Here is a 14750-nt window from a genome sequence, read left to right as displayed (position 1 = left end):
AGATGGGACATGTTACTTGCATTTCAAACTTGAATTGGACTAATTTAGGAACGATACACCCTTCTTGTGTTGAATCAATTTCATTTTGCTTCATGTCTTCATTCATCAGGACTTGCCTCAATTATCCCCCTGTGAGAAAAGAAAATGGAACGTGTTATCTCCATGCTTAATTGGGCTCAATGATACATCCTTTCGTGATAAATTTGACGGCCTCAACACACCTCATTGGTGGGGGAAGGAGAGATTTTCTCCCTAATTTAAATGCTGATCTGATGTTTTTCACATTAAGTCACGTGATCATACTTCATCATATCTTGTCCGGGCACATCCTGAAACCTTGTGCCTTTTCATGCTCATCTCTGTTTTGAACAAACTATCCCTGCACATTTGCATAATGTCTCTGCATTCTAAGATTGAATCGAGATCAATGTGCCCACTCCACTCGTTGATGAACTTCAAGAGCATATGAAAGTCCATCTGCTCGCTCCATATCAACATCCACATATGCGCCTGGAGAACCAGTACTAAAGTGGAGACATTGGGTTCAAATCCATCAACTTGGGCTCACCAAAATCATGACAACCTTCATCCCAAATTTCCCTGATGAAGAGACCTACGAGTGAGCACATTCTGCGAGACGGAGTCCCTGCTTTGCATTGACTGGAAGGCACCCAACGCAGATTCCAAGTCCCTGCACTTCATGTACGAATCCATGACAGAATTGCTGATGGAAGAGAATGTGTCGAGACCCTGCTTGAGCACACAAGCATGGATGGACTTCCCTTGTTTATTTGATACCTTTGAAAGACACTTTGACGACACTTTGACAACAGAATTAATCATGGAAGGCTCAGTGATTTCAATTCCTGTTCACTTCGCTTTGTTAAAGTGGACTAACACTTCATGCCATCTTCCATTGGAGGACAGTTCTCTAACCCACAAGACTGTGTTGGCAATTCTCAGGAACGTCAAATTGAAATGTAATTGCGTGGCAAAGTTCCTTCTCTTTGATTGGTTTATTATGCATACACTCAAGACTAATCATAGATTTACAAAATAGTTGGAGACTGCCAAATCCAACCATGGTTTACAGTTTCCATTGTAATGAATGACTGCTGCATTGTCCATTTCTGTCCGGTTGAGTGCTGGATCATAGCTGAGTCTAAACGATGCCACCTCTGATCGAACTATTTAGTCAGATTGTAGAAAGTGACCAATCCAAGGGGTAAGACGCCGACTATCCACAATGTCCTATCCTTGTTCATTTCCTGCTATCGGTGATGTATTCCCATGATGTTTCTCTTCTTCCACTCTTTGAGATCAAATATTTTCATACCATATGCCCGACCACAAGCACCGGGATCAGAATTCTCAAGATGATTGAATTACAGAAGTTGAGATACTTATCAAATCTATGGAAACTCTCCTTACAAGTTTGACCGGCGCCGTTTACCATCCCATGCTGATCAAAAAATGAAAGAAGCATCCATAACCCATCTGTTTACCGACTTGTTTCCTTGTTTTTAAGAAGAGAAAGGCTAAAACACAATGCATAAAGAAGGCACACCAAGAACGTCCCCAAAAAATATCTTGAAAACTTCCTCTCACTGCTTCCCCCACTTCCTCTTCCCCGCTGCTATTCCCTGCTGCTTCCACTGCTCCCACTCCTCCCTCTTCAGCTGCTGCTAGTCCTTCTGCTGCTTCCACTGCTCCCTCCACTTCTGCTGCTTCCACTTCTCCCCCTGTACTCCCACTGCCCTCCTCCATGTACATGTCCTCCATCCTATTCATGCTTAGACTCCCTTTGCTTCCACTCCTCCCTGTACTCACCCTAGCCTCCTCCATGTCCATGCCCTCTATCCTATTTATGCTTAGATTACTCCATCTCCTCTCTGTACTAGTACTGCTTAGACTCGTCCCTCTCCCTATACTTCCTCTGCTTAGACTCTCTCTTCCGGCATACCGCTGCATGTGGACCGCGTTGTTTCACATAAGTTTTAAGCACTGCACAATTAAGATAATGCTAATCTTTTCTCACTAATCATCTAATCAAGAACAGATTAGGTTTCTTGTGGAACATATTGTTTATACTCCTACGGTTACTCAACAATTGGGGTCAATAGAATTATTTTTATAAAAAAGAAAAGAAAAGAAAACTTTCTTTGAATAGTATAGTGCTAACATTTAGCTTGATTAATTCCTATTGGCACATATAAACTACCACATTTATGTACTTCATATAATGATCCACATCAAGACACGTGTGGCTCCTAAAGATTACTTTGTATCTTGCAATGTTTATCCTGCTGACAACCAAAACTGTTTTCAAGGCGGTACAATAAGTAAAATTTCATACACTGTCCCAAAAAATGAGATCTGTCTTTGGAATTCATTGTATGTAAGAATTTTCGAAACTTGAAGGGGGCAAGGGGAGGGAAGGAAAAGAGACTGTTAAAAGCTGGGAAAAAAGTACTTATTAAAACAGTAGCGCATGCACTGCCAACGCATGCCATGTCAATATTTGAAACTCCAGTCTCTGTTTGCAGGGCAATCGAGCGAAAAATCAGATTTTTTCTAAAATGGAAATTGAGTATGCTGGAGAAGATGGGAGGAAATAGCAAAGGCAGAAAACGGGAGGCAGAATGGGGTTGGAGAAACTGTCGAGCTTTAACAAAGCCATGCTTTTGCTAATCGATCTTTGGAGAATAACCTCCTGTCCTAATGCTTTAGGACAACAAGATTTTAGGTAACATTTGATGGTCATGCAGACTGAAAACCTAGAGAAGGTAGGGGATAAACTAAACCATTTCAAAATCTGCAGGCTAGTACGCAACAATGTGAACATTCAAAAGGCCGATTATTGCAAATAGTATGAAATAAATAAAAAAAAGGAAAAAATAAATAAAAAAAAACCTAGAGAAGGTAGGGGATAAACTAAAATTTCAAAATCTGGAAAAAATGTGAACATTCAAAAGGCCGATTATTGCAAATAGTATGAAATAAATAAAAAAAGGAAAAAATAAATACACATCACACAACGCCCAACAATGAATTATACAGCAAGAAATAAATTTAAAATTACAGTTTATGAGACTTGTAAAAAAAAAATTTAATTTATAGGAAACAACATTTCCAATTAAAAAAAAGAACGTGTTGAAGGAAAACTAATTGATCGGAAAATATATTTTTGTCTGCATAATTTCGGAATAACATTTAACTTCTTGCAATTTGTGTAGTTTCACCAAATTATAGCATCAAGCCGAGGTTAGAACAAATCAAATTTCAAATCCATGCATTCACGTGCGTCAATTGTATATTGACGGAGAAGAAGATATGGTACCATCACCGCATGATTATAAGAGTCTTCAAGTGACTGTGTCAAGTCATCAAGCTCAATCGAATGCTCAGTCTGTGACTCATCTTTTCTGCCTAGCTCCTCCAAAACCTTTCGAACAACCAAATCAACAATTTTGGCTTGGCTACCATACACAAAAGCGCTTTCATTAGTTGACTAGATTTAATTTGTACCCACACATCGCACGTGGTTACAAACAATATCTAAATACACTGAATAATCAGTATAGGCTAATTTAGTAGAATTCAATTCACCGGATGCCTTTTTCTATTTGGTAGTGGTCTACACGATGGCTGAAATTACCAAGTGGCTACCACATAGTGCCCAAGCAAAATTTCGGCATTTATAGCTAAGCCTAGAAAAGATTTTCAGCACTTGTAATAGGGAGAAAATGCAGACAAATTCAAGGCCATCCATTGAACACTGCAATTAGGGGAAGACAGATTATATAACCCCAAAACCCGTAACAAGTTCCCCAGCGCCAGCAGTGGCTATAACAACTGAAATATTAGGGAAGATGTCTCGAGTCGAGTAGAGGTTGTAAAGTTCAAAAGGAGTAGCACTTGAAGTTGGAAGTGGTTATCGAAATTTTCCGAAGAAAATAAATGATTTGATAGGGCAATGTTTTATCAAACAAAAACCCAAAAAGGAAGAATTATGCAGGCATCTTAAAGGTAGTTTTACCTTTGTCCCTCCTCGACCTTCCATCCCTTGATTTGACCAACCTTTACAAGAGCCTCTTCGGAGGAAAGATTTTTGGGGCGTGGAGTCCGATGTTTAACATGCGCAGGTTCCACTTTATAAAAGATGGGAAAAATCTTTTTTTTGGCATTCGACCTAAACACATTGTACATCATGTGTTCAAGCTCGATGAGACACCATTCACTGTCAGGATAAGTTTGAGAGATGATGGGTACATAGATTTTGGAGTTGTCAATAGCTTGTAGAATTGTCTGGCCAATCTTATCACCCACCTCAATTGCATCTTCGTCCCTGAATACGCGAATTCCGGCATTATTCAAGTCTCTACTGAGGAAGTCCGTGAAGTCAAAACGAGTATCCGCTCCACTAAAACTCAAGAACACATCGAACTCAAAGGCTCTGGCCTTCGAGGGTGCCATATCTTCCAGACCTCTCTCTCCCTCTCCAGAAGAGAAAAAAAGGTTGGTAACTTGGTGTGGCGTGGCCTGGCAAGGAAGTGAGCTGAGGTTTTTGGAATGCTTCCGCGGCAGAGCACACGGAGATGAAGACGGAGATCCTCGGGAATATACTGTATGTTAATGGTAAGCGGTCCGTACACAGACACGAAAAAAGAAGAAGGAAAAAAGATCATCCGGCAGCTGAAGGCGTGTGCAAATAGATTTAGCGAAGGGGATTTCTGCTCAGAGTGCACAATCACATGCAAAAACACAAACAAATTCGGACGAGATTTTACCTAAATTCACAGGATGGACTTCATCGGAATCGGCTCGACGGATGACCGGTACGGTGCTCCCTGGCAAAGGATGGCAACGGTGGTGGTTCGGCAAGGTGCACGCGGCGGTGATTCGGCCGACGATTGGCGATTCGTCTCGGCAGTGACTTTCGGCCGGGGGTAGCGATGCAAGACGAAGCCACGAGGGACGCCGACCGAACGAAAACAGGCTCGACATTATGATGCAACAGCTGCGGCTTTGGACAGAGAGAAGCCGCGTCGTCTCCGGTAGTTGGAGGTGTGGGAAGGAGCAAAAACGACGGCCTCCCGCGGGCCCGGGCCCAGCGAAAAAAGAAAAGAAATCAAGGCCTAGAGAAGAAATGCAGCACAAAACAGGCTCTCAGCTTCAAAATCCCAAATTTGAGGGAGGATTTTTTTTTTTTTTTTTTTTTGGGAGAAAGGGGAATGACATCAGATAGGTTCGGCGGGAGGAGAGGGCAGCGCCGTCGGAGGTGGTCGTCGCGGCTTGGACTGCAAAGCAGCTCGTCGGAAGAGAGGAGGCGGCGGCGGCGGCGAGCAGCAGACGTCGGGAGTGGGTCGCCGTCGCTCGTCGCAGTGCGTCGTCGTCGTCGCTCGCGGTCTGGGGCTGCGACGTCAATGAGTGCAGAGGAGGGTAGAACCAGCACGAGCGCGCGTCCTCGTTTTCGCAAAGCCTCCCGACATCTACCGTCTCTCTCTAGTCTTTCCTTTCGTGTGTAGAACAAAAAGGACAGATAATGTTGACTAACGGAGGGTTGTCCCTCCTCATTTCAGACTCGTCATAGTCCGAATCATATTATATAGTAAGGTTGTCTCAGCGTTATCTGAAAATTGACACTTTTGTCTGTTGAAAGTAGGAGTGATAATACCCCTCACTAGCGTTGAAACAACCTTACTCAATATAATATGATTCGGACTATCATGACAAGTAGTCTGAAATGCAATTTGATCTTATTCAACACCCTTTAGTAGCCTTGAAACAACCTGTCAATTTTCAGATCCCATTAAATTATCAGTGAGTCCTCACCTTTTTTGGAAAAGTCCTATCCCTCGACCGTGTGATTCCCATTTAGCCATGTGATTGATTGCGATTCATATGGTCAAATTAAATGAATAAACTAAATGGGTTGTAACAACTAATCAATGGGCAATTGTCTTACCTTGTTTTTCATGGCTCTCAAGGTAGGGCAAAGGAGTTCCATCAATGCTACCCAATTTTCGGCTAATAAAAGATAATTTCCTTAAAATACAAGTTAAATTTAAATTACATTAGATTAAAAATTAATAAAATTCAAATTATTTTTTTAAAAAAAAAAAAAAAAGGAAAAACATAAGCACTTAGTTGCCACGTGTCATTTGACAATAAAGGTGGATTCAAAAATTACTTTCTTTTGAAAGTTTTGAGCTTTATTTCTTCCAAAATGAGGGATAAATTTTTTTTCAAGAATTTTTGGGCCTTTCCCCCTCTAATTGCGGAAGGGGAGGTCCTTCAGCCAAAGCAAGTCGACTAGTATTTTGGGAGTTTTAAGCATGTCAATACTTGCATTTCTTCCAAAATGAAGGATTAAAAAAAAAAAAATGTTTTATGCTAATGGGTTCATTCAAGTCCATAATCGTGAGTTCCATCGTACGAGATCCTAGGTGTGTCTTTTGATCTCCTAGTTCAAGTCCATGGTTTAGCAATAATAGGTGCTCATGGATGGAAATCCATTGTTCAGATAGCATACCTCCATCACTGAACATAAAAATACCCATGTGTTCACATGTATGTAAACAAAGAAAAAAGAGCATAGGTAACGATATGGTTGCCGACGGCGGTTACATCAGCTTGCCTGGACCCCTCAACAACCCTCACCCAAAGTGACTTTGTGCAAATCTTCGAGAAATGCAAGCTGCATAAATCAAAAACTCCGACAAGAATGGCTATGTAGATCTTCAAGTCCCTCCCAATCTACATGAGATGCAGATATTTCTTGACCTAATTTTCAATCACCTTAAATCCTTTGATCTTCACTCTCCCATCTTCCATCCTTGATCTCAAAATCAACTCTAATTCTAAGTATTCCGTCGCCCGTGGGTACAAGGAACAAAGAAGTAGCAAATGAACTTCCACGTTCCCAAAATTTCAAGCTATTCCAAAGACCATAGTTAATTGGGTCCAACTCTTTTTTGGGTTAAAATCATTAAAAAAAAAAATTAATTTGCCAATCGTGACATAAATAACTCGATATTTTTATAACATAACAAATTCCAAACTTATACTAACGTCATAAATATACCTTGGATAGAACTAAAATAAATAATCAAAGTTCAAGTTTCTTTTTCTTGACAAAAAGGAAAAAAAAAAGGGAGTTATTGTGTCATAATGAATAAGTTTAGAACCTTGTGAGATATGAAAAAAAAAAATAGAGTATTAATGTCACATTTGACCTAATTTGGGACTTTTTGTGGTATTTGCCCTTCTTTCTTTAGCCAAAAAAAAAAAAAAAAAAAATTCAACTCAATTGGTGACAACATTGTCGGTTCACCTTAGTTGGTGAGGGTTGTTGGCCCTCACCAGTGCTTGGACAACCCTCTCTCCCTCTCTATCTTTGTTTCACACTCACCTTTTCTCTCTCTAGGTTTTTTTTTTTTAATTGTAATTTTTCCACCCTTTACTTTCCACAACCGTAATTAAATTAAAGGAAACTTTCAAAAAAGGGCATGAAATGCCCTAGTTTTCTTCAATAAGGGTTCAAATTGGATATTGTTTAAAAAAAAGCTTAAAGTGGCCAAATTATTTCGGCTCCAAATCATCTCAAATAAGGGTCTTTGACTGAGGCCGACTTTTTCAACCATTGGAGAAGGGGTGTTTTGGTTAAAAAATTGTAACTATATTTTTTAATAATTAAAAATCGTAAATTGGTACACACTTTTCCAAACCTAATACATCCGTGACAAATTTACCCCCGATCATAAAAAACCCTAAAGTGGTATATTTATGACAAATTTACCCAAAACTAATTTATTCAACCACAAAAAACCTCAAACTGGTAAATTTGTGACAATTATACCTGCACAGTAAATTAGATTAATACCACAAAAAAAAATCACAAAAATTGTAAATCGTGACAAACAGTGTAAAATCACAAATCGATATACCAATTAAGCTGTCACGTGTCATTTGACTTAATTAAAATTTAACGAAAACTAACAGAGGGTAAATTTGTCACAAGTGTCTTAGGTTTGGGTAAATTTGTAAAAAATGTACCAGTTTTGGGTTTTAGTGGTAAAAAAATAATTTTGGGTAAATTTGTCACTGTATGGCTTTTTTCGGGATAATAACCCTTTTTAATATTTTTAAAATTTTCAATCTTTTATTCTTTATTCCTTATTCTTTCTTTCCTTTTTCCTTTTTTCCTTCTTCGGACATGGTTGTTGACGCTCAGTGAAGGTCGCCCTCACTATCAAGCGAAAGTAGCCTAGCTAGATTCCACAAGGGTGACCCTTGCCTGCATTGGAACATGGCAACCCTCGCCTAGCTTGGGCGTTGCTTACCTAGCTTGAGCAAGGGTTGCCCTTGCCCGATGCTGAGCGAGGGCAACCCTAGTCCTCACTTGGGTTCAACTTCCCTTCGCCATGGCTAGCAAAGGGAAGAGGGAAAAAGTAAAAAAGAAATTTCTTTTTTGAAAGATAAAAGATGAAAATGCCATCCGAGGTCCCTTGTTGTGCGGTTGTATAGCCTTTTGGTTCTTAAGTCAATATATTTCATACCCTTTACAAAAAAAAGAAGATGAAAATGCCTTTCAATCAGAGAGGTTAAACACCTTTTATGAGACTAATATGCTAATTCCGGGCCTTTAGTTGAAATAAGTACCACTTCAAGTTATTATTTGAGATAATTTGATTATTTCGGGTTTTATTTAAAATAATGTCTATTTTGAACTTTTATTTAAGAAAATGGGAATATTTCATATCATTATTTAAAATTTTTCCCTAAATTAAACTATAAAAAATTACGTCAGCATTTCGATCCATATGTGTACGACGCGAAAGCACTAACTTGGTCGGAAAAAAAAAATCCAATTTAACGAATATATTTTGTAAAATCTCAGCATTATTTGCGGCTTCCACTAAAATTATAAAGGGGGGGGGAGAGAGAATTTAGCAGTCGATTTTGCCTGGCCGTCGTCTTGTTCTGCAGGCCTCTTTACCCTGTTTGCGCCGAACTTGCTCTTGCTCTTAACCTAACGTCTCTCTCTGTCTCGCTCTGTGGCTACCGGCATCGGAGCTGGGCTTCGAGCTTACAGGTAACAGCCGGGTTACTTCGGAGATTGGTGCTTGTTCCGAAAGACTCCATCTTTACCCTTTTACTCGTGCACGATCTCCACCTGTTTGTTTTATTGCTCTTGAACCGTATGCAATGCTGAGAGTTTGCCTTATTATCTTTTGAGTTCTTCGTCGAAGCTTTCACCTGTATATGTCTAGTGTGCTTGAATAAATGCTGGCCAGAGGAAAAAAAACCGTTCCTTTTTGAGAAAACCAGATGGTTGCTCTCACCTCGCTCGTGGGTTGGCACAAATTTTAGTGTTTTATCAGTAAAATTCAAATTTTTGTAAAGACTTGGGACATATATGGGGTCAACCTTAATGGGCTCTTTTTAATTTGCAGTTTTAATCTCGGTTCTCCTTGCCGGAAATCACCATCTGTAGATAGCCATAGAAATGGGGACGCCAAATGCTGTTGGAGATTGGTCGTCCGAGATGGAGGTCAGTGCTTTCAGACGCCTCTTCCCTCTTCACTACTACGAGCGGCATCTCTCCGAATCGATACGGCCCGATGCTAGGCCCCTGAAAAGAGCCAGAGATACTATTGTGTCCCTCGGTCGGTTTGTTTAGCTTTTTGTTTATCTGGTGATTTGTTTTTCCTTCCCTCATCAAGTCCGCACAGGTTGTATTCCTCCTATGATTGCTTAGCATTGATAATGCAGGGGCTGTTGCATCCTCTGATGGGTCTGCGCTGGCAAAGATTGGTTCCACCGTGAGTTTTTCCCCTTTTCAGTCTCGTGTAGATGTGATGCATATGCCAATGGACTCCTGCACTTCAGCATGTTCAAAGTAGTTGCATATGTATATACTCGTAGCTGAACCAACATATAGTTTCTATCTCTTCCATTTTATTTGTTTCGATGTTTAACTTTTGCACACATTGAATCATTTAAGGTGGTCATTAATCATTATTCTTGTGAAGTTTATAGGTTTTGCTCTTTTACAAGTACATTTAATTAAAACATGCGCAATCATATTTTCCACAGACAATGTTGGCTGCTATAAAAATGGAAGTCATGACTCCTTCTGTCGATTTGCCTGATGAAGGCAGTATAGGTAAGCAGCCATTGACCAGTCAATCACTTTTCTTTTTTCTAATGTTTCTTCGACGCTGGCATGTGACTTTGTATTATTTTCAGCGGTTGAGTTTCATATGCCCCCTATATGCTCTCCAGTCGTGAGGCCAGGTAGGCCTGCTGAGGTAGCACCAGTGATATCGAAGCAACTTTTTGACTCTTTATTAAGGCATGTGAAATTGGTAAAGTTCCATTTTTTTTTTTCAGCTTGCCTTGACTTCTTGAAACCTTTATTTTTCTCCTGTTGCTTCAGCGGAAGGGTGATATGGTATTAACAATACCTTGTTGTATTGACATCTGTATATTTGTGGGCGTCTTGCTAATATATATGAATAAGTTCTAAACCGTATCCACCTTGTGCCTGTGACTATTTTGACTGAACTTTTTGATTGTTTTCAGTATGGAATATTTCACTGGTCTACTAAATAGGCATGTAATGTTACTCTTTGGTTGAAGCAAATTTTCAGGAAGTCACTTGATCATGTAGCAATAAGTCTGCACAGATTATGTGGAGCAACACCAATCTTGCCCCTGTAAAGCCTTCTGCTAACTCTCAAATAAACAAAGTGGATAACTCTTTGGCAAGTTTACTGAAAGTCGCAGAAGTTAAGAGGGTTTGTTGTCACTTAGACTTGTATTCAGGGTAGAGATTATGTGAAGAGTAAACTTGCTCTTGGTTACAGGGAAACATTGGTTTCTCATTTGCTCTGGCTTTCCTAGCATGTTTCCAATCATTCAAACTCAAATGCTAGACTTAAATCGGACCCTTTTCAGTTTGTCTCCTGAAGGGAAGGGGGAGGAAAGACCATTCAATTTTTCAATGTAACCTACACTTCATGGAGATATTAGCTCTGCACAGATTCAATTTAGTTGCAGATACCTTGGGAGTACACTTGGAGTGGTTCCTATAGGTTCTACCAAGTCCAGATCCCCATATATTCTCTTGTGATCAATTTTTGTCACAAAATAACCCATAGGTTCAAAGGTAGTAGATTATCATTGAAGGATGCTGTTGGATTTAATACTACATACCTTACTAAATTGATCATAAGGTTTCCCTCAAGTCCATGGTTTGTGCTTTCTTGTCTTCCTTGGCACTGGTCATTGTTTCATTTAATTCTCGGACGATTATATTGCAGTTTCTTAAAACAATACATGTTTTTATGCTGCAATACCTTCTTGGGTCATGTGCTGGTTAATATTCATATGCTGGAGTTGGTAATCATTTGGTTATTGCAGCTCTGGTATGATTGATCTGAAGGAGCTATCCCTGATCAAAGGAAAAGCAGCTTGGATGGCGTACCTGGTAATACTTAATGCCAGATGTTATGAGGCGTAATTTAGGATAGAGTGCAGGGTTTTCCCTTTTTAGCTGCATTAATCTTTGGAATGTGTGACTGGGGGCAACTTTTTGCTGGGAGAGCTACTTCGATGAATACCATACATGTTGCCTCAAAATGTTCTTGCTCACATTTTTTTTTCAAGTGCTGCAGGATATATATTGTCTTGATGCTGATGGAGCTCTTTTTGATGCTGCTTTGCTTTCAGCAGTTGCTGCATTTTCTCATTGTAAGATATTTCATCCTTTACTATTTAGATGCTGACATTCTTTTCTAACTTGGTTTTTGGCTTTCTTCTTCTTGCATGGCCTATTCTACAACTCGGTTGATGACTTTTGTGAGTTGATATAAAGTGGATCTTTAATATATTACATTTGTGATCATGCTCCAAATTGCAGTTGTCTATGATTGTAAGAGACGTAGGACTTGCTTATGAATGTCAGATAGTTCTAGCTTAATAAATGCTTAAGGTGATTTGCTTATGGATGGACTTTAGCTCAACCAATTTGCATTTCAAAGAGATACTTGTTACGAGTTGCTGACAGAGAAAAGCAATATGAATCACCTAAGGCAGGAGGAGTCGTAATTATCCCACTTGCCTTTGTGCTCTTACCCTGATTTTGAATCTGACCAGGAAAGCCATTGATGTTAATCATTTCATGGTTTCTCATTTTTCTACCAATAAAGGAAGACCCAGTTCAATAATCCTATATTCTTCAATGAGATAGATAAGAGCACCAGTCTTATACAAAAATGCTTATGCAATCTCTTAAGAAGTTAAAGGGCTTCATTGAAAATTCTTGAAGTTTCATGATTCTATTGAACATCATCCTAGATGTTTGGATTTCTAGTGCAATAATCTCAGTTTGAAACTTTTGATTTAAGGAAGATCTAGCTACTATCAATGATTGTTCAGTTGATGAACATTCAAAAGGCTTTTTCCTTTTCTTTTGCTGATCTGTCATGCCTTGTTTATGCTCTCACTTTTGATATTTTTTGAGTGTGGTGCCAAAGATTGCATCCTCACATCAATGCTATGTGTTTGCTTTTCCTCTATTCTTCTGTATATTTCATGTCACTTCCCGGATGGTCACTTGATAAATTGTGTTGTTTTGGACCTTGTAGTGCGTATCCCAGTGGTTTCTTTGAATGATGAAGGAAGAATGGTGATGGTCTCTAAGGAACTTGAGGGTGAAAAGTTGGATAAAGAACCTGTTGACAAAGAGAGGAGAAAACTCTCATTGAAAAGCATTCCATTTTCCCTGACTTGCATTCTTCACAAGAACTACATCTTGGCAGACCCTACGTTCGAAGAAGAATCCATAATGGAAACGTTCATAACTGTGGTTTTGAATTCATCTGGTCAACTTGTCTCTCTCTATAAGCCGGGTGGACCGGTTCTTGCCCATACATCAGCTATTCAGGTTATTTTCTCCTTATTCCTTGTTTAATTTATTTGTTCATTCATTGTTTGAGAATTGTACTTTGAGACCCCGTTTCATGCGATTGGGATCAAGTGATTAATGGCTTTCATACTGTTGAGTCAACTGCATTCTTGCTCTAACTGTACTCCAGTCAGTTTAATTATGCAAAAGACGGATCTTGGGTTCTTTAAAGTAATTTGTGGTTGGTTAGTGGACAAGCCCAATGTGGCATGTAGAACATTCAAGAACTTGTGGAAGTTGATAAGCTTCTTATGCAAATGGTGGTTCAGCAGATAAACTGACAATCCACTCGTGAGTGTTTTCAAGAGCTAATAACCTGAAACATACGAAGTAAAGCACATTGGATAAGCAACTGTTGTCTGCTTTATATACATGACTATACACATGTGGTTATTTGCCAGGATCAATGGACTTTAGGATGTTGGCATTTCCTTGGCCCATTTGGTTGATCTTTCATTTTAATGTTTTCATTTCCTTGGTTTTTAAAATGAATCTATTTCTATCCCAGGGAAAGAAAGGGAAAAACTATATATGTGAGGTGTATACCTTTCAACACCTTTCATATAGAGATTGTATAATAGTCCAAATGGTAGCTTTAATGTGATGATGATGGGAAATGTTGCTGTGCTTGCAGGAATGCGTTTCATTGACAAGGCAAAGAATGAAGGAACTTGAGGAGATTATAGATGAAGCCATTTCCACAATGGAGATTGATTAGAATATATATGTTAGTTAGTTTGTTCTGGTTTATTGCTGCTTCTAATGGCATTCGATCATTTTCCGTCTAATTACTAGGGTGTTAATTAAAATGGAGAGGAAGGTCATGTGAAGCTTCCGTGTTAGATGGCTTGCTGTTTCCTTTTAATGGTGAGCTGTATTAAACTAGGAAATGGAAATATGAAGGACATCGGGTGTCTTCTCGAGCTATTAAATTCCGGTTTGCTTGCGATCTGAATGTTCACAATGGCCATAAAATAGCCAAAAGATGGGGCATGGGAGTATTGAGAACTTGAACTGAGACCTATGATGGAAATTGGTTGCGAACCCAGAGTCGACGACTATAAAAGATTCATCCTTTGCAGGCACACGCCTCTCTCTATGAAACTTAAACTTCATTGCTTTCTTTCGTTTTTAAGATTGGAGACTCGTGAGGTGAAGCCCTTTACCAATATATACGTTGGTCTTTCTCGTTCAAGATTTGAATTTTAACAGGGAGCCTGAGTCCAGATCATGTTCAAGATTGCGGATGACTTTTGCGGGTGGGCACCGGTTCCAACATTGCAAAATGAACCGATCAACAAGTCGTTTGATCCGACCTGGTCTTGACAATTTCTCCGGCCGAAGTGCACATCGGTCTCTTCAACGCCTTCACCACGCGTACGGCACGATGATGACAAATGCTTCTCGAGCTTGGCCTAGGGGTGATTCATGAAACATTCAGGAGATGGATCTTTGTCATTTGGGTTTTGATCTCCCTCTCGTGGGGTGATCTTTATGTCATGCAGACTATATAGTCCATGTCTTGTCCTATTCCAAATTGATATCAAAAGCATCTCACAAATAGACCTTGAATTGTGACTAAATATATATAATGTGATTTCTAAACTTCTAATTTATCTAATTTGATATTTAAATTTTAGCCCAATGTGCAACATGATCCCTAAACATTCAATTTGTTCAATGTGACTCTGAACTTTTGGTACATGTCCAAGTTAGTCCATAAACTATTGAACATTTGTACATAGTTTATAGACTAAATTGAACATATACCAAA

The 14750-nt window shown here is 39.3% G+C and overlaps 2 protein-coding genes across 2 annotated transcripts; one reads left to right on the top strand and one right to left on the bottom strand.

Moving 5' to 3' along the window:
- Positions 1–1449: 1449 nt before the first annotated feature.
- On the bottom strand, positions 1450–4784 carry LOC120292634 (disease resistance protein RPP4-like). The gene is made up of 3 exons (XM_039310915.1): positions 4040–4784; positions 3341–3479; positions 1450–1965 (listed from the first exon to the last, which is right to left on the bottom strand). The coding sequence occupies exons 1-3, from the start codon at positions 4474–4476 to the stop codon at positions 1450–1452; spliced, it is 1092 nt and encodes a 363-aa protein (XP_039166849.1). The 5' UTR covers positions 4477–4784.
- Positions 4785–8939: 4155 nt separating this feature from the next.
- On the top strand, positions 8940–14064 carry LOC104432537 (exosome complex component RRP43). Its single transcript, XM_039307214.1, has 9 exons — positions 8940–9097; positions 9459–9671; positions 9778–9827; positions 10102–10171; positions 10255–10360; positions 11431–11497; positions 11685–11760; positions 12657–12955; positions 13611–14064. Exons 2-9 carry the CDS (start codon positions 9512–9514, stop codon positions 13692–13694), a joined length of 912 nt encoding a protein of 303 aa, XP_039163148.1. The 5' UTR covers positions 8940–9097; positions 9459–9511; the 3' UTR covers positions 13695–14064.
- Positions 14065–14750: the final 686 nt, after the last annotated feature.

The sequence above is a fragment of the Eucalyptus grandis genome, chromosome 1, assembly GCF_016545825.1.
Source record: "Eucalyptus grandis isolate ANBG69807.140 chromosome 1, ASM1654582v1, whole genome shotgun sequence".
NCBI lineage: Eukaryota > Viridiplantae > Streptophyta > Magnoliopsida > Myrtales > Myrtaceae > Eucalyptus > Eucalyptus grandis.
The sequence above is the reverse complement of the archived record's forward strand: the minus strand, read 5'-3'. Positions and strand labels throughout refer to the sequence as shown.